Source organism: Pleurodeles waltl, chromosome 6 (assembly GCF_031143425.1).
Source record: "Pleurodeles waltl isolate 20211129_DDA chromosome 6, aPleWal1.hap1.20221129, whole genome shotgun sequence".
NCBI lineage: Eukaryota > Metazoa > Chordata > Amphibia > Caudata > Salamandridae > Pleurodeles > Pleurodeles waltl.
The window spans coordinates 884,357,379-884,380,980 of NC_090445.1; the positions used below are offsets into that span (position 1 = coordinate 884,357,379).

The window sequence follows — 23,602 nt, forward strand, 5'->3', positions numbered from 1 at the left end:
TCCTGTGTGGGCTTTGCCCATGTGTTTGTGCACATTGGCCCACGGACTATGGAACTTTGAGGGAATGTGCAGGACTTATTGCCTATGTATATATTGTTGACTATGTTCATTCCTTATTTTTGTATCTTGTATATGGCATATTTCCCATACCTTTAATGGAGCTATTTCTACATATATTTTATAGATCATTTTAATTGTGTCTTTGCATTATTCCGGTGGGTTTGGGGGGTGTCACTCTGACTTGTTGCTCGGCATTGGGGTGTAGGTATTTGTGGTGGGGGGGTGGGTGTATGGCGCATGTGTGTGCGCGTAAGCTTTCCTCCTCCCCCCTCCCCTGTGTCATAGGTGCAGTACTCACCGTTGTTGTCTGCGCCGGCGTTCGTACTCCTGGTAGATGAGCAGGTAGACAATAGCTGGTAGGATGTTTAATTCGGGTTCCATGCTGTCCTCCTTCCTCGTGGAGTGTGTATAGGTGAGCGTTTTCCCGTTCGTAGTCTGTTTCCGCCGTGTTTTTATCGCCGGGGCTCCCGCCCCGGAAAAGGTGGCGGATTGGTGAGTTGTGATAGGGTGGGCGGTACATTGTCTGCCGCCTGCCTGTTGGCGGTGACCGCCGCGCTGTTTGTGTGTCCCGTCGTGGCGGTCGGAGTGTTAAAGTAGCGGTCTGTGTTGGCGGTTCCCGCCAGGGTCAGAATTCCTTTTTTTGGACCGCCTGCCTGTTGGCGGGTTGGTCGCCGCTTTATCACCGACCGCCAGGGTTGGAATGACCCCCTTGGTAATTCCTGCTACGTTACAAGTTACTATTTGCATAATTTCAACCTGGTTTTTTAAGCTCTCAGTAACTACGTGATTACTGCTAGGGATCTCTCGGTTTGTCCCAGCTCTAGGTTTGTGGCCATCCATCTCCAGCTGTTGGTCGATCGTATGCCATGCCCTGTAGCATGATTATCCTTTGGTCTCCTGTATAGGTTTCTGACTGGTATAAGATGCTGAAGTTACTATACCTCCGATTGGTCTGGCCACTTGATGTACCCATTAGAATGACTTTTTTGTGATCTGTTTCAGGGGGCATCGGCCCGATTTAGTTTGCGAACTACTCTTTCTCCTGTAACACCCTTTTGACGTGTCTGCGTTTCTCCAGGTTATAATTATGAATTCACTCAGTTTTTCGGAGCCTATAAAGTCAAATTGGATGCTTATTGGATCTTTGCAATTAATGGAGGATAATGAATGGGGTGTGCAGAAGAAGTTGGAGTATGTTAAATCTATTAAGGACATATGAGTTGCCATGGGAGTCATACTATGGAGTGAATATTGTTTTATGTGTTCCGTTCCATCATCTGAGTTGGGGGTGCTTGATTCTTGTGCAATAATGGGTGTCCACTTTTCCTGGCTGAAAGCTATCCCTTAAGGTGTCTAGTAGGGCCTACTTTGTGGCCATTTCAAGTGTGTGCTTGTACACTGGCCTGGTTTCTACAAGTAGTGGGTTTATCTCTGTGTTGGGTCGTTCTGCCCCCCCATTAATCTGATGAGACCCTATGATCTTCAAGTATTTCAGGTATCATCAGCCCTAAGTTGTGATTTGTCGCATTGTCCGTTTCTGGATGAGTGGGAGTTGCCTGCCGGTGATTTATCTATTGAACACCAGGTGTTAAATAGTGCCTCTGTATTTGTGGCTTGGGTTCTTCTGCCGAGTTGGGGTTCTTCCTGGTTTCCCAGAATCATCTGGTTCTCTTGGACCTAGGTAATTGTAGGCTGGGTCTACTCGGAGGTGCCTTGGGTCTCTGAACACTTGGTTGTATTGCTGCTTTCTCTGACCTGTACGGTCTATGCGTATGTGATCTTTTATTAGGTTGTGGGGGGTACACCCTCACCAACTTGCTGGGCATACTGCATGCCCTATTTGTTAGAAAGACTGGATATGTAGTCTTTCTCGAAACGTCTGTAATTCATGCAGGACCATTTACCGTTGACAGTTCCTTTGGGACTAACTTTTGTCATTTGCTCGTTCTTCAATGTTTTCTGAAGTTTCTTTAAAAAAAAAATGTCTCTGTCTGACAGCAGTGTGAATTTCTGCAGCTTTTCTCCTTTTTCTTTGTTGTCACAGCCTCTAAACTGCTCCCCTGGTTGGTCATTGGTATACTTTATTAAGAAATTGCCTATGCTCTTTATATGCCTATGCTGGCCTCCTCCGCCTTCTCAGCCTGTGTGTGAGTACCCTTTTGTCTTTTTCCTGTTGTCGCTACCTGTGCAACAGGTTGGTTCTTTTTGAATTCCACTTCCCTAGTGCTTTGTGTACTAGGGCAGTTATATTTTTTCAGGTCGACGACCAGTGTAGAGAGGATAGTGTTTAACGTAGACTATTTTTCTACTATCTCTAGGTAACTGCAGTCTTTTAAGGCCACCTTTTTTTATCGATCTCGTTAATTTTATTTTCTTGTCCATTTCGCATTCTTTGTAAGGTTTTCACCTGGGCTTCAAGTTTATAGGTCTGCCATGCCAAAGCAGTTGTGGCAGCCATCAATGAGGAGTTGATCAACCTTAATAGCTTGTCCTGAGTGGGGAAGGGGTTCAACAATGAATAGCTAGAGTTCTTTTTTGACATTCTGATACTTCCTTTCCTAATAAGATGCCTACGTGGGATTCCAGGGTTTGGGGTGAACTGCTGGTGGATGATTGTTCGGGTTGAGTTGTTTCGACTGGCAGCTGGCCCTCCCCTACCTCATGTCCTCTCACATATGGGACCTATGAGATGGTGGACTCTCTACAGTGATCTTGTTTGTAGGGAGAGTAAGACCCTTCCCTAAGTGAACCTTCATTTTCCAAGTATTCCACATTTTGTGATGCTGGTAGATCGAGTATATTTGATGATAGTTCTGTTATTGAGCTTCTATCCACCAGCTTCGGCATGAGTGAGTGAGGCTTGTTTTACTCGGCTTATCAAAACCAGCTGAGTGTTCTTCTTCAAAGTAGCCTGGGATGGAAGGACCTGGCACATGGTCCAGACCTTCAAAGTGGGAGTTTCCACTTTCCCTTTTCAGGAAGTATGCTGTGATTTCGCCAGGTGCTTGCCTACCGCGTGAATTTATTCTCCTTGGGTGCTTACCCAATTTGTCAACCCTTAGATTCTTAAGACAAAATTGAGTATTTCTCTGCTGGTCCCTGCTGTTTGAGTGGTTTACTCCCTTCTCCCCATTTGGTGTTGCTGGGGATTTTCCTCTCTGTGCCTTCCTCTTGGCCAGTGCTGCTGCCCTCCTGAATAGGAAGACCTTATGTAGGATCTTGCAGTTACATAGGAAGGGAATCCTTATTTTAGATGGTTGCAAGTGCTGTTGTAATGGGTGTTGCGACGGGCGAATTTTGGCTCCTCCAGTTTTCTCCTCTGGGACATAAGGGAAGCTGCAGTTGCTAATGGAGTTTTCCTGCCCCAGCACAAATGTGCTTTAAAATAAATAAGCATTGTCAGCTTGTAATTGTTTCACATGGTATATCATAAATGAATCGGCTGCTAATGTACGTGACTGCTGTCAGTTGGTTACAGCACGTTTTGTATCGCAGTCAAAGAAGTGTCAAGCTTTCCCTCATCAACTCTTGAAGTTTTTATGAGAATTTTTAAGAGAGGGCAGTCGGGAAGTATTGGGGTAGGGAAGGGAAGAGCAGAGGGCAAGGGTGGAGGGGAGCAAACACCGGCTGTACAAGCTAGCAGGGTCACTTCCGTGTGGCCGGGCTCCACCCTGTGTGGTGCCACTAGACAACTACCCTATCGTGCCACTGCCACTTACTGCACGCCTCAAGCTGGTCCAGATAGCTCAGAGGCCCTGGGTTGATGGTGTAACATGCGGCAAAGGGCTCACCCTGCTGCTAGGGCAATCCAGGTGCTCCTCGTGCTGATTCTCTTGCGCCCTGGTCTAACCTGTAGATGTCCTTTCTGGCTCCAGTGATTGACCTGTACAGCACTGGTGCAGTCAGCGGGCGTAGGCCACACGCCAAGTGGTCCTGGCAGGCGGGCGACTGTCAATGTCAAATTATCTGAGTTTGATCCCGGGGGAGCGAGTGCCCATGAGCCGCTGATGTAATTTCAAGCCGCTGGCCGCTTATCTCCTGCGACAAGTGGAAAACTGCAGCAGGAGACAAAATGAACTGTGGGGCCAAGCCACCCCCAAACACCCCATCAATGGTCAACAGCAGCATATCCTGCAGTGTCTCCTCAGCTCACTTACTCACTCCAGTGACTCCTTCCAGTGCATTCTTATTAAGGTAACTCAGTTTAAGATTCTTGGTCAAGAGCAAAATGCTAGTAATTGTACCGGATCTCAATATCTGCAGGAACCAGTTATGCTTTATTAACATAGAGCCTGGCAGTCTACCGATGCGAACATTTAGTGGCATACAAATTTATAATATATGGGAAAGATGGAGGCTCCTTATATGTATTTATGTACGTTGTCCACTACCCAAAGGAAATCATTGGAAGCTCAGAAAGCCTTTCAAAACCTAGTTTTTTTGTTGCATTGCACCTTCATTGTTTGTTGACATGCTTTCCCTACAATGAAATTACTGTTACAATTGAAAAAAGCCTTTGTTGTGCTCGATGCCACATATTTTAAATTGCAATCCATAAGGTCAATTACAAATACTCATTCTCACTGAAAAATAAATACACCTGTACTAACATAGAATGAAATATATGCAGTCAATCTGTTCTTCAGAGCATCAGTCTTTGTGTGTAGGTGGGTGAGGGAATCCTAATGAACCCTAAGTCAGAGCTGTAGATTGCAACTGGAACGTTTTGTAATACAAATTACACTGCACCTTCAGTTACTGAATGTGTATGGTAAATAAGTGGGCTAGTGGCAGAAGAACTGTTAGGTTTATCTATCAATCTTTTTTGTGGATGAGATTGGCTTCAGATGTCTGAGGAAAACATTTTGGAAAGCAAGAGTCTTTGTTTTCTTTGGTAATGAGAGGCTATTTTGAATTTCCATAAAAGGTTCCAGAAAGGATGTTCTAGAGTATTGGACTAATCAGACTGAATGTCTGACTTGCATACCACTGGCTCCTTGTTCTGGGTAGTTCAAGGAGATTTGGTGCTACTGCTTTTAAATGTTTATTCAAGGATATTCTTCTGGAAATTAGTTTAAAGGTATATTCGATCTTTCATCTATAATTCTCATTGGGTGATGCACATAACTTCGAAGTGGATCTTCACCAAAATTTGCAGAATGTGTAGATTGATCAGAAATGGATGGCTGTGGTCCAAGGCTTTTAGTTTTAGATCAAATATTTTTCTGACATTTTGGTACATCACAATTTAGAGTTATTCGGGAGATATAAAGAAAGTCTGTGGTTGGGGCCATTAAAATGGTCAATAATGAAGACCAATAGTTTGGATAAGTGTTTTTCTGACTTAGTAGGGAAGAAAAGTGTGGGATTACTTGCAGTCCATAACGATAATTGCATAGACATAGGAAAAAGGCCATTTGACAGGAATGAGTGTACTAGGATCAGGCCCTGCAACAACAATCTCCATCAAAAGCTCAAACATGACAGGCAAGCAATCTTATTCTTTGTTCAGGCCTGAAAGGAACCCAGGCAATGCACCATCCTGAAAGTTCTCAGCCCACCTGCCTGATCTACTCAATGCACCAAAAGTGGTATCTCATTACTGAACATATGGAAATCAGCCTAAAGTTCCTGGTTACATTATCCAGTAACCTATATGTAGACGTCCAATGGAACGGTCAGTTGGGTAAGCTCTTGGGTAGGCAAAATCAAAATTATTCACAAATAGAGAATAGAATGGTTGTAAAGTATTGGCATCTGTGTAAAAGGAAAGGATCTAAGACAAGTCAGCACATGACCACACTCAGTGACTTGTAGAGTATTCACACCTGAACATCAGGGAGGTTGTAAGTAGCAAGTAAAAGCAGCTTAAAATGAAAATGCGGTTTCAGTTGTTAAGTCACAATAGTACCTGCAGATAAGCAACACCGAGAAGTGAGGTCAACGCCATCTTCGCTCTGGGAGGAAGCGGAATTTTCCGAGAGTAGTAATATAGGGCTGTTATGGCAGTCACAGAGCTTATGCCCTTGAAAGAAGAAAAACAAATACAATATGTTACATACACATCCAAGAAAAACAAATATATGAACGCAAGAAAGTAAGTAAGGCTGCCATTCAGATTTGCATTTGATTTGTGTGCTTATCTATAGTTTTTTAAATCACTAAAGAGATGTTATCTTTCTATTTACTTGCAAGAAATACAGTCTCCATGAACCTTGGACATAAAAAAAAAACACCTCTTCAGAGCATTTTTAACTGATAAGTGCACCAACTTGCACAACCTCTTTCGAACATGGTGTGATGGGGATTATGAGTCTAAATAAGGCCCATGTATCCAACACAAATGAGAAAAAATGACATGTGTAGTAGAAAGGAACACTAAGAGACTTTAGAGTGTTGCTCTAAAAAAGGTCTACGAAGCAATCTGCACAGAAGAAGAGGCAAAATGTATGTAGAGAGGACAAACAAGTGGAGTAAAGCTCAAAACGTCTGAGAAACGTTCTTTGCTACAGAAGTGAGAAGAATGATAGATAACGGAATAAGAGACACCAGAAATGAAGGGCACAAATAAATGCTTCTAGACCCTACACCAGTTGAACAATGACCACCATATGGACCCACATTTAAGTACCAGTGGACGTCTAGGTGCCGAGATGACTACATAAATAACATAAGATAAAAAACAGAAGGAGGCAGCCCTCATGAAAAAGGTAAGGTGTTAACAAGATCGCAGATAAAAGAAATGGCACCCAGCAAATTGTGCATATGTAGAGTGCAGAGGGAAATACCACAACAGACGCATCCACCAAAATATACACCACGTATACAGGTCAGAAATACCATTAACCACTTAAGAAAACAGCACCACCATAATTATTCCAACCATAGAGGTGGTCCTCTAGGTAATGCTTTCACACTTATCAACTGGAACATAGATAACGCACATCTGGTCCTGTTGAAATCCCCTTTCTAAAGATGTGTTTTCTCTTCTAGTGTGTCAGAGCTATGGCAGAGGGATAGAATGAACAAGTTACTTACCTTCGGTAATGCATTATCTGGTAGAGACTCTATCTAGCCGCAGATTCCATACCTTAGAATATTTCCCAGGCGTCAGATTGGATCTGGAATGTTTTTGAGCAGTACCCCTGTGGGCTGGTAAGTGGAGTCGTTTGGCTCCACTCCAGAAGTGACATGTGGGTTACCTATACAGGCCCCACTCCAGCGTGCTGACATCCAGTAATTTGTGACTTTCCAGGTCTGGAGTGCTGAGCCACGGTGATAACTGACCACTAGTATGACAATCTATGGCCACGAAAAGGATGCCCTTACATTGTAATCTGTTTGCAGGGCGGGAAGGATGTGGGGACCGGTAAGGAATCTTCAGCTAGACCGAGGCATACGCCGATAAGGCATTACTGAAGGGGAGTGACTTGCACATCTTATAGAGACTTCTAGCCGCAGATTGCTTACCTTGGAATAAATACTCAAGCAATACCTCCCCAGAGGTGGGTCTGCGAAGCCAATTAAATCAGAAAGTCCAGCAGGACTGAACAAGCGATGTGCCCGTCACAAAGGACCTGACTGTCCAGGCAGTAGTGCTTGGTGAATGTGTGCCGGGATGCCCATGTGCTGCCTGACAGATATCCAGGACAGGGACGCTGCACGTTATTGCAGTCGTCGCAGTCTTGGCTCTGGTGGAGTGAGGCTGCAAGCCCCCAGGGGTTGCTTTTCGGCCAATACCTAGCAGATCTTAATGCATAGAACAATCCACCTCCAGATGGTCTGCTTTTGCATACTCTTCCCTTTTTTAGCTCCTACCTAGCCCACGAAGAGTTGATCGTCCACCCAGAACTCTTTTGTGCGGTCAAGATAGAACAACTTTGGGTCCAGATGGTGGTGTCTATCCTCCTCTTTGGAGGGATGAGGCGGAGCAAAAAAGGTAGCAGGGTGATGCTCTGCCCTGCATGGAAGGGAGTCACAACCTTTGGAAGGAAGGAGGCATGTGTCCGGCAAACCAGTTTGTTCGGGTAGAAGGAGGTTACAAAGTAAGTGCCTGCAATTCACTGACTCTCTTGGTCGATTTTATGGCCACTAAAAAAAACTAAAACTAAAAAGGCAGTTTTGATGGTCAATAGCCTAAGAGGACAATTGTATAGAGGCTCAAATCGCACACACAAGGTTGAAGTCCCACTGGGAAATGATGAATAGGGTGCAGGGAAACATATGCTACAGGCCTTTAAGAACTTAGCTAAAACAGGTGACTCAAATAGAGAAAGTTGGTTCAACAACACCGCTGGATGGAGACGCCATTTGTGATCTTCTAGACATCTTCGGCTGAGTTCAGAGAGCCCACCATGTGTTGAACCACCTTGGAAATGCCCTCCCGTTCCAGCCATGTCCTGATATGCAGGGCCTCTTAAAAGAGGGTCCACAAGCCCCACCCTCTCTGTTTGTTGCAGTACTACATGGCGGTGGTGTTGTTCGTGAACATCTGCATCAGCCTTCCCCCAATTAAAGGAAGAAAGGCTTTCAATGCAAAGAGAATCAGCCCAGAGCTCCAACAGGTTGATGTAGAGCTCGGTAAACACCGGAGACCAGAATCCTTGGATCTTCACCTCTCACAGACGGCTGTCCCAGCCCGAGAATGACACATCTGTCACTGCAGTCTGGTCTGGTTGGGGAAGGGAGAAGGGACTGTCACCGACTCAATTGTGGTTCGCTGGTCACCACTGCAGATCTTTTGCAGTTCCCTCTGAGATCTGGACAATGTCGGACAGATTCCCCTGACGGTGTCCACTGGGACTTCAGGTCCCACAGCAGAGCCCGCATATGCAAACAAGCAGGATGCAGGAGGCCATCAGGCCCAGCAGCCTCAGAGTCAGTCACTCTGAAATACAGGAGAGGCTGAAACATCGGAATCATAACCTGAATATCCTTGACTTGCTGCTCGGGAAGATAGGCCTGAAACCGCACTGTGTCCAGAACAGCTCAGATGAAAGGAAGCGCCTGAGAAGGACTCCGGTGCGACTTTGGCACATTGAGAGTGGACTCCAGCAAGTGCAAGAGGTTCAACATATTCTGAAGGCCGGAAACGACTGTCTGGGCAGAGCCCACCTTCAACAGCCAATCATCAAGATAGAAGACTGGTACACCCAAACTCCACAGATGAGCTGCAACCACCGCCATAACTTTTGTGAACACCCAAGGGGCACTGGTAAGGCCAAAAGGGAGCACGGCAACCTGAAAGTGCTCTTGGCCTACCATGATCCACAGCTAATGCCTGTGGGCAGGCAGGACAGGGATGTGGAAATATGCATCATGCAAGTCCAACGCTGCCATCCAGTCTCCGAGATTCAGAGCAGACAGGATTTGAACAAGCGTGAGCATTCTGAACTTTCCCTTTTTCAGGAAGAGGTTGAGAAGGTGCAGGTCTAAAATAGGTCAAAGCACTCCGTCCTTCTTTGGCACCAGAAAGTAGCGGGAATAACAACTATAACCTACTTCTGAGGCCCCTTGGCCATAAGAGCCTGCACTTCCTGACACAGCAAGGAGAGATTGTTCTCTGTCAGTCAATCATAAGTGGGTGGCGGACAATCTCTAAGACCCAGCGGTCTGATGTCACTAACCATCTGTCATGATCAGGAATGCTTATGACAGTTTCATATGTATTACCATAGGCAAGGTTAATAAAACAAAGAAAGAAGCCTTTATTTTACAGGACAACTAGTACCATGAACCTCTGCCCTGACCTGGCTAGGTGCCTCCTGTTTACCGATTCTTACTATTCAACAAGTCCCTTGCTGGATGGAAAGTTGGAGTGCTCTTTCTGGCTTGCAGTTGACAAACTTGTGGGAAACTTGGAAGTTTGTACACTCTCAGCAGTCAGAATCCTCAAAGGGTCTAGTCGCTTGTAAATCAGCAAAGTGAATGGGGCCTCTGCTATTTTTTTGTGATGTGAGGTAAGCTGCGATGTGGAAGTGCAATCGTTCTGGAGAAATCAAAGTTTTATCTTAGAATATAGGATTTTGGTTTCTGTTTAAGTACAGAGGAAATGTATTTGTCTTTTTTGGCAGTGAGGATTGTTATCTGCATTCAATTTCAAAAGTTAAAAGACTTTTACCAACAATTAACTCTTCTGAGAAAAATAAGTCTCACTTTGTTTATCAAGAAACTGGAGGAAAGTGCATTTATCCTCTTTTGCACGAACGCTGTTAACTGCATTCAAATTCAAAAGTTAAAAGACTTTTACTAAAAATTAACTCTTCAGAGAAAAATAAGACTAATTTTGTTTATCAAGAAGCTCGAGGAAAGACTTTTTTTTTACCAGCAATTAACTCTTTCGAGAAAAATAAGACTCACTTGTTTTTTTTTCCCTTCCAAGGAGCTCCAGGAAAGTGCATGTATTAATTGTTTAAAAGGTTGAACTCCGTGAGCAACACATTTTCTTTGACGAATATGAAATTAGATCAAAGTATTAGTGACATTGCTTTCAAATTAAAAAGCGCAAAGGAAACTTAATTCAGGTGAAATATACTAGTATTAATGAAGCACCAAGAGCTGAGGACAAGTACACAGTTGTTTGGAGTTTTAATGGCACAATGAATTAGCAAGTGCTGATTTAAGCGCAACTGTGAGAAGAATTTAAGGCATAACTAATTGATAACGCGGAGGAGAGCGCATTCAGTTTTGAGAAGACAATCACAAGACATATTCGTAGCTAGACGGTGCAAGCTATGTGTTATTTTTGTTTATGATAGAACACTGTAAAATGAACAATCATATCAAGGCTTTGCTCTTCCTACTTTTCCTGAAAGACAAATAAGGATCCATATTAGGAGAGCCAACCCCCCTCAGGGAATATAGATTTTCAACAAATTTACTCAAGATACCAGTATTATAGCAAGTGCATACATTTTATCTGATTATTGCATTTGAGACATACATACACTATCCAAATGTTTCTTACATTTGTCGTTTCAGACTTCTTCCCAGCAGTCTCTTTCCTTCACCTGGCATCTGAGAGGTCCTGTGTTAGTTTTGTTCAGGAACCTTGTGGTGCCTGGAGGTGGGTCCCTTCTAAGCATTGTGCCAAGCCCACACCTTATGGTGAACTTAGCTACATGATGAACTTAGCAGTATCTCTAATATCAGAATGAGTATGATTCATGCCTCCTCCAAGACCACAGGCAGCACTTGCACTACAGAGTACCAAATCTTATAGGAAATAGGCATGCAGTATTCACCAAGCGCAGTGCTAGGCTGGTGGAAGAGAACATTCTTTTACCCAAGGTATTCAGCCTCTTGCATTTTCTATCTGGTGAAGGGGCAGGGAACGCACTGGGGTAAATTCTGGATGTGGAGGTTTGGACCACTAAACCTTCAGGAGTGGGGTGCTGGGAAAGGAAACTAGAGTCCCCAGGAGTCCCTGTGCATGGTTTGGACCAGGCCCTGAGTAGGATGTCTGTAGGGGCTTCATTAAAAAGGAGTAGGGGTTCATAAGGCGTGACTCCAGGCTGAAGAACCTTCGCCAAGATGTTTGCCACCCTGGGCAGCTGAAGATCTCAGCTGCCATATGCACCACTACTGTAAAAGAGGCTCCCTCCTCTTTAGGCACGGTAGCAGGAGAGACCAAGCCATTGTCCAGTGAGGTGTCTAACTCACCAGCCTTCGTCAGTTCCTCCCAGTTGTCCTGTTCCTTAATCGGGGCGGGAGGGGTGTGCATGAAATAGGCATATGACTGTTTTACCATGCAATTCCAGCGCAAGGGTAGTATGCCTATACACTGTACTTTTACATATCACAGCAACAAAAATCTACAACTGCTATAAACTGACTTACAACTTAAAACTAAACCATACAGTAGCATACACATGCAATCTTAAAAGTCAAGAGTGTTTTTATGTTATAAAAATCAGCTATCTAAATGATCAATGGACAAAAAAGTTATGGTTAATGAAAGGGTCCGTGTAAAAAAAAAAAAAAAAAAAACTTTTTTGGACTCCAATTTCAGCTGCAAATCCCAAGTTTGAACATTTCTACTGCAATATTTTTAAACTGATATCTGTAGAATAAATAAGCCCATCAAAGTATTAAAAAAAGTATATGGATTTCATGTTATTTATAATTTACAGAGTACAACATTTAACCTTATGGCATTGCAGTGCTAAAATTACAAACCAATCAGTTGGAAATGGACAGTCATAATGGGGTACAAGATTTGTTTATCAGTTTGCAGAAGCAGGTCAGGTCAGGTCAGTGGTAGATCCAAGTACCAGTGGTATGGAGTTCCACGCCATGGTGGTAGTGACCCAAAAAGGGCCTTTTCCACAGCTGAATTTAGCAAAGCACAGGTAAGTCAGTAAATCTGCTTACAGTGATCTTAATGTTCGTATAACTGTTTATGCACATAATGAGCAGGACTATGGGGACAGAATATCACTTTATGACACAACCCTACTGCTTTGAAACATCTTTTATTAATGGGAAGCCTGGTGGAGTAGCCTTACGTGAGTGGATATATACATCTGTGTTGAAAGTCCCAGAACACATTAGGCACAGCATTTAGAATATGCTGCAGTCTAGCAATTAGATAGGTAAGTAGTCCTGTAGAGAGAGAGTCACTGTACTTTAGGCAAGAGATCACTAAAACCTACACTACAGGTTTCCTATAAGATTACTGAAGAAAATATAGGATTTTCCTCAAAGTTCGCAATGTAGTTTTTTGCATGTTTTAAGACAGAACCTTTTTGGCTCTATACGGACTCACTATCAATATGACGTAATTACTAGAATAGAATTTAATGAAAGCTTGGTTTAAACATTGGGGTTCAAAGGTGTAACACAAAGAAGAATAAAGACATGTGATTTAGAGCATGGTGTGTAGCGTAGTCATTAGCAGGTACCCTGGCTGGAGAGAACGTTACTCGCAAGAGAGATTACAATGTGATATTCAAATGAGAGATTTTGACACATCTAGGTCCTAGGTTTCTGGTGCATCAACAGATACAGGGGGAAGTCCCACTTCCTATGGCCACCATTTTGTGGAGCAGAAGGAGGGGATTCTGAAGAAGATGATCTGTGTTATATCGGCATTACGTCCATGGGAATTTTCGTCCATCCAGGAGACAACAATGGAGTGACAGATAATCCAGTCCACATCTAATTGTTTCTCATGACAGCCATCAACTGTTAAATAACAGAACTAAATCTTCCCAGAAAAAAAAAACATACCAGCCCTTCCGCATTTTTTAGGTAGAAATTAATAAACAGAGTGTCTTTCTGCCAGAAATATCAAAATAGCACTTTCACTTATTCTCCTCCAAATTACACAATGTTAGCTTAAAGCTTTTGCTTAAGTTTGCAGAATTACAATATTAGATAATCTGGAAATTACTTTAGTACACATTTTATTTTGGAATTTTCATTATGGTAGGAACCCCACTTTCAAGGATGTTGGTGAAAAGAATACAGACAGGCAATTACTTTGCATCTTGGTGCAGATGTCACCTGTAAATGGTGATATGACCACTGAACGGGCACCAGCGGCATTATTCATCTTGCAGCCTTGCCTTCTGTGAGACCCAAACTGATTTGTTTGGTCACTCTGTTTTCCAGTAGAGGGTGCTCACAAAGAGGTTTTGGAAGCTTTTTTTTCTTTTGCGAGTGTCCAGCAATACCACTAGAGTGGGCGTTGTGGGTGGGTCGCAGTAGTCATATAACATGTGTGCTTGTAGTCCCCGAGTTTTGTGACTTACTTTTAGTCTAAATAGGGAAGTGCAGCGATGGAGGGGATGAACCTTGCAATCTTTCTCCTGACCCATATCTGCAATCAATCGTTCATGTAATTTTTGTTGTGTGTGTATTTTTAGACTGATATTTTGTGATATGTCAGTATGAGAGTTTGTGCAGTTCATACTGCATGACCATCTTCTTTCATATTTTGTTTGTGAAGTAATTCTATACTTCCAATAGGCTCAGGAGTTGTGGTTGAGGTAGTGGTATAAGATAAGATACATTCTTTGAACACAACATTGCTTCATATTACCTGATGCTGCTGCTGCTAGAGAGGAGGAAGATATTTTGGTGGGCAGAGACACAAACTACACATCACACTCACTATAACCATTTGAAATAAAACAACCACCTCACTCTCACCTTCAAGACACATCTATTCAGAATCACTTATGCACTCAACGTTCAGACCAAGAAGCACCTTTAATCATAACGGGAGTATGCAAGAATATTTATTAATTCATACAATTTTCACTACTAAGGGGGTAGAGGTTTGCATGAAAGAGCTTAAAAAATTACCAATATTCTGTGGTCAAACTGCACTGTAGTGGGGTTCTCAAAGAAGTTCTCCAATGTTGGTGAGAAGGCAAGAATATCATCTGGAATCCAGCGTTCTCCCATCTTAGGGAAGGAGTTGTATACCAGACCAGCATCTAGTCCTGCAACAAATGCACCTGGAATTTTCAGGCATAAGATTAATATGTTTAACTGGAACCAGTACATAGGCTTTTTAAAGTAGGGAACATGGATACAAATACAGTTTGAACTACAGAAATGATGCTTTCCAGACAAATTCAGGAATACTCTGAAAAATTAACATTCACTAGAAAAGGGTGATCTTGCAACATGGGCTGCACAATCCAGATACGATTAACCAAGAAAAAAATCCAGCAGCAATATAACTGGAATTCTTGTAATATCCAACATCAAGAGTGGCTTGGAGTGTTAGGTTTATGGGAGGAAATGCCAGTAAAATTGTAAAACACTATTAATAATAAGCCAATCCTGATTTAGAGACACTGGCATTGCAAAAGCTGGCCATTTTGTATACTACTCCAAGGTGGACACACACACAATGTACAAGCAAGTTAAATTATACCAGGTGACAGCAGATGTTAAAAATATAATCTTTATTTTTGGGTGCAACCTTCCTACTACAGTAGAACATTTATAGTGTTATCTGCAGAATTATTCAATGTGTTTCAAAGTTCACTCTTGTACTTTGGGGTACACTGTGAAACATTTGTTACCTGACAGAGCAGTAAGAAAGACAAGGCCGGCTGTCCCATGAGCAAATCTTCTTAATTGCACAAGCTTGCGTGTTTCAGCTAACTGTTAGAAAAAATGAGAGAAGGCATTCCTCTAAATGATCAACCAGCAGTAGTAATAATACAAAGTGAAGCTGCTTTGAGCAAGTATGTTTATGTGGTGCATTCACACACTAAGACAAAGAGAGCGCAGACAACTACATCAGAAGTTTATTTGAAGAGATATTTGTGAAACACAGATTGGAGGAAACGTTCTGCCTCTACCTAACCTCACCCTTTGCAAGGATTTGCTTAACTAAGAAAGAAGAATTGTAAGTTTCAATTAGTCTTCCCAGATGTTTTATTCATGATAGGGTGCTTTCACAAAATCCCAATTTAACAATAATCCTAAACCATCCTTTCTGAAAAATGTATACGAGTAGAGCATGAAACAAGCTGCCAGACACATGGGGTTTAGTCTATCAAGAAAGGGCTTTCTAGCCTCATAAATGTTTACTGGAAAGAGAAAACAAGCAGGTTGAGACTCTGGTAGTGTTTTTTTTTAAATTAGATGAGACCTTCTGGGAACGTTACACTTCACATAAGTCATAAGAATGCGTCCCTGCATGGCTGGCTCATTGTTCAGGTGGTGATTCTCAATGTGAACTTCAGTATCTTGGACCAGGCTTTATGAGCATTACATGAAACACGGCACACGCTATAGTTTTAAATTGGCTTTGGTGACTGGAAGCAGGACAGAGACAGTTGTTAAGTACTACAAAAAGACGTAATCCCTGTCCATACTCTGGGTCTCACAATCTCGGAATGTCTGGGGGGCCCACAGCAAGCACTTCAAATGATGCCCAGAAATAACTGCAATAAAGAGGCCGCCTTAATAATCAACTATATAACGATGGCCGAGAGGAATGTCTTTGGAATATAAGTTCATCCTGAGTCACCCCCAGCTCTGCTCCCGGGTCATCTTCCTGGAAGCCACGGAGGGCTCCATCCGCTCTGGAACACTGGAGAGACTGGAAAGGCAGAGAATGGTTCCTTAAATTAGGAGACGCTGCTGCAGTTGGGGGCTGGATTCAAACCCCCAGGATCCTTCACAGGTTGAAAGGAGCGCCACGTCATTCCTCATGCCCAGAGGCACTTATTGGGACCCGTTACTCCCACTGGGACACTGCCAGGCATGAGCCTGGGTGGAGACCGTCACTCCTTCTAACGACTCCTGTATTTAAATTTTAAGGGGTAAGCGTAGGCCTTTGATACCCCTTTTGCTATGTATCATATGTTTATGGCTTCCCACTGCCTTTTGGCTATTCGAATGGTCCTATAGCGACATCAAGTTGTTTCATATTTACTCTGCCACTTGATTTTACTCCTTTAATGGATAAGTGTTGTGTTAAGTATTTGACCCTAGCGCACAACTGATGACAATGGGCAAGAGGAAATATACCACTGATGCCGCTGCGACCCCTCCTCCTGTAACAAGTATTGGCAAGATGTTGCAGCGTGCTGTGGGGATTATTTCCAGTGAAATTGCTTTAACTGAAAGAACGCTGTTCCTGGGTGCAGGGGAGAATTCAAACAATGGCGGCCTTTCTCCCCAAGCCCTATCTAGTGCCATGACAGTGGAAAAATCAATGGATCAAACAGTCTTGCGGGCCCAAACCCGTAGCACCTGTATGGATGCCTTATTTGCAGATGCTATTGGAGCACATCCAAAAGTTGCTATTAAACATCCTAATGACCACAAAAATCTTTAAAAACTGAGTGGGCGCCCTCAGGCAAATATAATTTCTACCACAGACTCTCAAAGTGAAGCCTCAACACCAGTTTCTGGGGATAATGATGTCTTACCTACAGGGATGTGGAATCCCTGCCCGACGCCCGGGACATCTTGTTTGGGGTCAAGGGCAACAAGTTTTTATGTTTACTTTGTCCTTGGGACAAGTAGGCCCAACCCTCTGCAGCACAAACCCTTTGACTGCCTGTTTACAGAGAGTGGAACTCTCTACAGTTGAGGTAATGTGTTTCCAAAAGACAATGCTGTTCGAACTTGTATTTATGGTTCATTATTTGAAAACCTTCATTATTAGGGTGAGTGCTGTAAATAAATGTTTTAAGGTCACACTTCACTACTGACGTTGGTTCCAGTACAAATAAAAAAAACGTGTATACACATGTTTGAAAAGTTTAGGCTATGAGGCTAAGTATAATGCTCCCAGAATGCTCTCTGATTAGATGCAAATGAGGTGTCATTTAGTAAAATGTTTTGATGCATGCTAGTATTTCCCAAAAATATTTCTAATGGAAAATCAGTGTAACCATTTTCAACACGATTATGGGAAGCATGAAAATAAACAAACACTGACAAAGCCAACTGATCTGACATATTTTTATAAGTCTTTTAGTTTCATCAATGGGTGTCTTGTTTTGACATGGCTTTTGTAACACTTTATTGTTGTGGGAGCTACCAGGCCCTCAACATTGTAACAAACACTGGCAAAAAAAAAAAAAAAACGTTTTTGAACTCTAAAAGCACACGTTGCCACCAGTGGCATAACAAAGGCCCCGCAGCCGCCCTCCAGGGGGCCCCTTCAGCACAGCACCTGCCCTGAGTGAGTCTGGAGAGGGGGCTCCTTCATGTTCTTTGCAAAGGGGCACCCTCCAGTTTCGTTACGTCACTGATTGCCACTGTAGTTCCTGACACTGAACAAAACTACTTTGTGTGCCAATATGCTCCTTGTGGAAGAGAAGAATGCGATCACTCACAGTAAAGCCAGCCGAAAGAGAGAGAAATAGAAGTTTAATAAAAACAAAATGTCTTTAACACCAGACCTAATTAGGGACCAAGACCCACATGTAGGCAGCTTTTTGCATTTCGCAAACAGCGACTTTCGCTGTTTGCGACGTGCAAAAAGCACATTGCGATGCACAAACCCAGTTTTGCGATTCGGTAACCTGGTTACCGAATCGCAAAACGGGTTTGCGACTCGCAATTAGGAAGGGGTGTTCCCTTCCTAATTGCGACTCGCAGTGCAATGTAGGACTGTTTTGCGAACGCGGGCGCAAACCAATTGCAGTTTGCACCCATTTCAAATGGGTGCTAACACTTTCACAAAAGGGAAGGGGTCCCCCTGGGACCCCTTCCCCATTGAAAACGTTTCCTTTTTCGTTTTTGTAATGCATCTCGTTTTCCTTTAAGGAAAACGGGCTGCATTACAAAAAAAAAAAAACTGCTTTATTGAAAAGCAGTCACAGACATGGTGGTCTGCTGTCTCCAGCAGGCCACCATCCCTGTGAGGCCGCCATTCGCAAGGGGGTCGCAAATTGCGACCCACCTCATGATTATTCGTGAGGTGTGCATTTGCGAAGCCCTTGCGAATCACAGATTGTGTCAGGGACACCATCCTACATTCGAATTTGCGACTCGCAATTTGCGGGTCGCAAATCTGAACCTACCTACATGTGGCCCCAAATTCTTAAAGAAAGTCACTAAAGTGCGCCCATGGTATATGTCGTACCCCCTATAAAATATTTGTGAACTGTATTTTAGCATGGGTAAATACGCATGTGTAGATTTGCTCATGTGAAAATCTATTGAGCATTTGCAAGTTCATTTTCCCTCCAGCCACTTGCTTCCCAACCCTGGAAGAAGTTCTAATTCTGCCATTGTCAGGAGTAAATGTCCAACCTTTCTTATTATGGGAAAATATTAGAGAGAAGCTGGTGAAGATCTTTAAAACATGCAGGTTAGTAGGTTTGCAGACTCAAAGGCATTCCAGCCCTGGAACTATTGCTTACTGCTTCCTCCAGCCCCAGTATGCAGATCTGCAGAAAGGTGGAAAAATAAGGGAATTGCTACAGTAGGGATTGAAACTGCAAGTATTCAAGCCCTACTATGGTAGTAGCCCTGGCATAATCAGAGAGGCTATTATCAGAGCTCTTACATAATGAGATTGCTGCCATAATTTGGCGCCACACTACATGGCACCAAAGGGACAAGTAGATCTTTTTACAGGACAAGTAGATTTGAGAAGCAACCTATCCTGTGGACAAGTAGATATTTTAATAAATTCCACACCCCTGTACCTAGGAACGAGGTCCGGTCCACTCCGAACTGGACTAGTGACTTGATGGAGACATATCTAACGAGGGTTAAAGACGTTTTGGTGGCCGAACTCTCCCGATTTTGGCCTGATTGACATTGGTTGAAAAGAGAATTACTGAACCTAACGCTGAACAACCTATTACGCTCTGTTGCCCTGGCCCCGGTGGCCCACAGTCTGAAAACATACAGTACTCTGCAATTCAATCAGCCAGTGATTTGCAGCTTGTGGCCAAAGGCATCGGGTGCACTTCTGCTGCACCAATTCCAGGCGGACGTATAAACCAAAATTGTTTAAAAGGCACTGCTTCTGTTGTACCACAACTTGGAGGTGGTTTAAATTCCTCAAGAGGGAGGGTGGGTTTAACACAACCACAAACCAAGCCACCTCAGATCTTTCAGAAACAACCTGCTATAAACCTCCTACCTGCATGTTGTCCTTTAGGTGTTGGTTTTAGCGGGCATGCCCAGTTTGCAGCAGGTGCAGAGAGACAGCCAGGAAGAACTTACCAACAAGAGTCTAAACTAGCTGGTTCAGTACAGGAACTTCTCCATTAGCATGGCAAATGACATCCTTCTAACACACAGGGTGGATTGGCTGGGACCAGGGCCCGTAGATCGGCAGGGTGATTGAGTGGTGATAAACTTCAGATCTCCTAGGTTGTTGCAGAATTTGGTTCTTAGATGTACTTGGGGTTTTAGTGCTGAAACTTCTATTAAGCCCCTTCCTCTGGTGTACTTTTAGAAGTCTGGACATGTTCAGAGGAAAACTTTGACGCCCCATAATAGGTGCCCTCACTTGTACAGGGACATGGCAGGTAGCCATAATAAATACACTAGCAATACAGGCATTTTGGGAATCCCTTTACATAACCGTTTTGATGCATTAGATGGGGTTGACTCACTTAATATCAGAGCATGTTGATAGAAGGATTTGTAATTCTGGTCTGGGAACTGGGGATAGGGTGGCAACAACAAATTCAACCATCTGTCATGATGCGCTGAGCGACAATGGTGGGTTGTTACAACCTAGATTCCTCCAATCTGATATAACTCTGACCCAAGGAGAGGGTGATCAGCGTATTACTAGTGGTCTAATATTGGATGCTCACAGGGAGCCTGTCACTCCAGATATAGGTACATCTAATGATTCAATGTCAGTAAGCCACCTTTTGGTTCTCCACACCAATCTTGGAAATTAATCGCCTGTAAATCCGTTTAGAATAGTGTCATGGAATGTAGGAGGGTTGTGTAATAAAGCTGAGAATCTTGAATGGGGCAAATTTATAGATGTCCACTCAATCGGTCTCTTCCAGGAAACCTGGTCTACCAGGCTTGTACATCGGTCTGGCTACACTTTTTAGTAAGCTAGCTGTCACAGGTGGGAGAGGTAGGCCTTTGGGGGGCCTAGTGACTTGGGTTAGCGCCACTCTTAATTGGAAGGCCCAAGAAATAATGGTCCATTCAATTGATATTCTTTATGTCTTGATAACCTTTCAATCAATCTGCGTGTACATTTATAATGTTTATATTAGGCCTGGGGGAACTAGCAGTCAATCGTTGACTGCTGAATTATTGAACACACATATGAGTAACATACCAGCAGGAGCATTGAAGCTTGTGTGCGAGGACTTCATCTGTCAGTTTGAGCCGCTGGATGCTTGTCCAGTTCCCTTAGCATAGGATGAGGATGTTGCTTGGTTGATCCCTCTCCTGGATATGCCACCTATTAGGAAGTGGTCTGCTCTGGCATTGCAAATTAAAGCTTTAGTATTGAACCAGGGCTTGCAGGCAACAAATGGTAGTAACCAGTCTGATAAAGAAGGGAAACATACTTTTAATCGGTCCTCGGGAACTAGCCTTATTGATTATATCCTTGCAGATGTAAGAGTTTGGCCATACATATAAGACATTATGGTACTCAATAGAGCCAACAGTGATCACAATGCACCGGTACCTGTTGAAGAATTCCTGGCAGCGACTGAACCGTTTGAACGCAGGCTACACATTTCCATTAACAAAGGTTGTGTCAAGTGGGCCAATAAGCTAATTCAAGGGAACAGTTGTAAGGGATATATAGACTTGTTGGTTGTAGCATTGACCAGCTCCTGTCCCTGAAGTGGGATGTGGTTCCGGATGATTTGCTAGAGCAAGTATCTATCATCTATAATAATTTATTTGCCCAGCTTAGGGATTATTTTTGTGCGACAACTAAAAAATCCTTTGGGAGAAAGCCCTTTGTGTCCTGGTACAACAAGGCTTGCAGGACAGCCAGGGCTATCCGTATGCCAGCTATTAGGTCTACAAATAAGGAGGAAATAAAAGAGAGGAGAGCAGTATTTAAAAAGTGTATCAGTGATGCAAACAAAGAATGGGACAGGCGGCTGTGGAAAAATCTATTAGAAACAGCTAGGGTGTGTGATCAAAAAGCCTTCTGGCACCTGCTTGCTACAGGATCAAAGGAGGGCTATTGTCCAGTAGAGGTGAATGTGTCTCTGCTGATGCTTAGGTTGCTCATTTCTCAAGACTGTATGTCCCAATTAGCAATGAGGGCACTGTTGCACCTTATAGTGCAAAAGGTGAACCAGCCAGCTGGTGCACTAAGGATCTCCAAATGAAAATCGCACCAGTAACACTCCCTGAGGTAAAACGAGCACTGTTGAAGGTAGTCCCAAATAAGGCCCCTGGTCTTGACAAGATTCCGGGAGACTTCTACAAGGGGCAGGCTGAGATGCGGGCTTCTTATTTTGTAAATTTATTTAATGCCATCTAATTAGGTGCCCCTCTACTGACAACATGGGCATGGGCAGAGATAGTCCCAATACACAAAAAGGGCTCCGACCGAACAGTCTTCTTGATTGTTCACAAAAGCTATTTAGTAGAGTTATTCTGGAGCATCTGTTAACTTGGATCTGGGATGCAGGAATCCTGTCTTCCCTTCAGGTGGGGTTTAGGGAACCACCCAGAAGGGTGGATCAGGTTTTCAGTCTCCCGCTTATCTACTGGAAAATAGTGTAACTTGAAGGTGGTCGACTTTACGCTGCCTTTGTCGATTTACGTTCAGCATTTGATTTTGTACAGAGGAAACAATCTGGAGTGTTTTGGCAGACATGGGGGTCCCAGGTGACCTATCTGCCATAATAAAACTTCACAGTCACGTGTCTGATGTGGAAAGCTGGGTCAGATGATGGAAGCTTTTAGTATTGACAGAGGAGTAAGGCAGGGGTGTGTCCTGGCTTCAACCCTTTTCACACTGTATGTCAATGACTTGATAGCCTTCTTATCTAAGTGCAATGGAGACGCTCCCTGTCTGACCAACATCAAGGCCAAAGCCTTGATGTTCACAGATGATACCCTACTATTATCAAAATCTCCAATGGGACTACAGAAGATTTTAGATCGTTTTGCGAGTTTTTGCTGCCAGAGGGGACTCAAAATTAGTGTAGCCAAAGCCAGAAACCATGCCCTAGTATGAGACCAAATCCAATATTGCTTGGGACCCATCTGGAGAAGGTCCAGGTATTGGAGTACTAGGGCCGGACCTTGACAGAACAGCTTGATTTGACCCCACATATCGCCAAATCCAAGCTTAGACTGAGGCAGAACACAGGGGCTCTGATTAGAGTGTTAAATAGGTCAGGTTTTTGTCCAGTAGCTCCAGTGATTCAGATATACAAGCGGCAAATGCTTGGCTCATCCCTGTATAGAGCTGAGCTATGGTGCCATTAGGACATAGGGAACCTGCAAATGGTGGGCTTCCTACCAGCACCCAATAATTCCCATCAGGCTAGATATGGATGTTAGGCCAATATCAGAAGTGGTAGGTGTCAGGCCATTATTGTTGTGGAGGCGTATCTGGGCAACAGAAGAGCTTGGGGCCTACCAGGAAGGATTGGAGGAGGTTTTGGCCATGCTGGGTTCAGGAAGTATTCCCTGGGTAAGATATGTAAAGGAGACCCTTGTGTAAAGATAAGCTGTGGTAATCTTTAGACTGATCCCCGGGAATATTAAACAATTAGTAAACTGGCTTTGAAAATGAAATATAGGCACTTTAATGGACTGCAATTGTCGACATGTATCACATGGTACTCTCACTGATACATTTATTTTATTTATGGATGTTTATAAATGTGAATGTTTTTAAATGAGATAGAGCGTCCTCTAGGAAGGAAGCTGTATCTGCAGTTCAGATATGGCATGCTGCCCCTCGCTTCTTTTACTGCCAAGTGGGGGGCTCGTCTGTGGATGGAAGGACTTTATGCCCAGGGTGTAGCTTAAGTGAGGAGACTGAGAGGCATACTCTTTTTTTGCCCTGCTTATTGCTGGGGGAAGACACAAATGGCTCACACCTATTTATTGTAACCTTGGGGTGAGAAACCTCACTGTG

The 23,602-nt window shown here is 43.5% G+C and overlaps 1 protein-coding gene across 1 annotated transcript in view; it reads right to left on the reverse strand.

Moving 5' to 3' along the window:
* Positions 1-23,602, reverse strand: part of COX15 (cytochrome c oxidase assembly homolog COX15) — a 108,909-nt gene that overhangs the window by 55,061 nt on the left and 30,246 nt on the right. The window contains exons 6-8 of the mRNA XM_069239674.1: positions 15,102-15,183; positions 14,371-14,525; positions 5,972-6,085 (exon numbers count right to left, since the gene is read on the reverse strand). Of these exons, the coding sequence (XP_069095775.1) occupies positions 5,972-6,085; positions 14,371-14,525; positions 15,102-15,183 (351 nt within the window). The remainder of the gene's footprint in view (positions 1-5,971; positions 6,086-14,370; positions 14,526-15,101; positions 15,184-23,602) is intronic.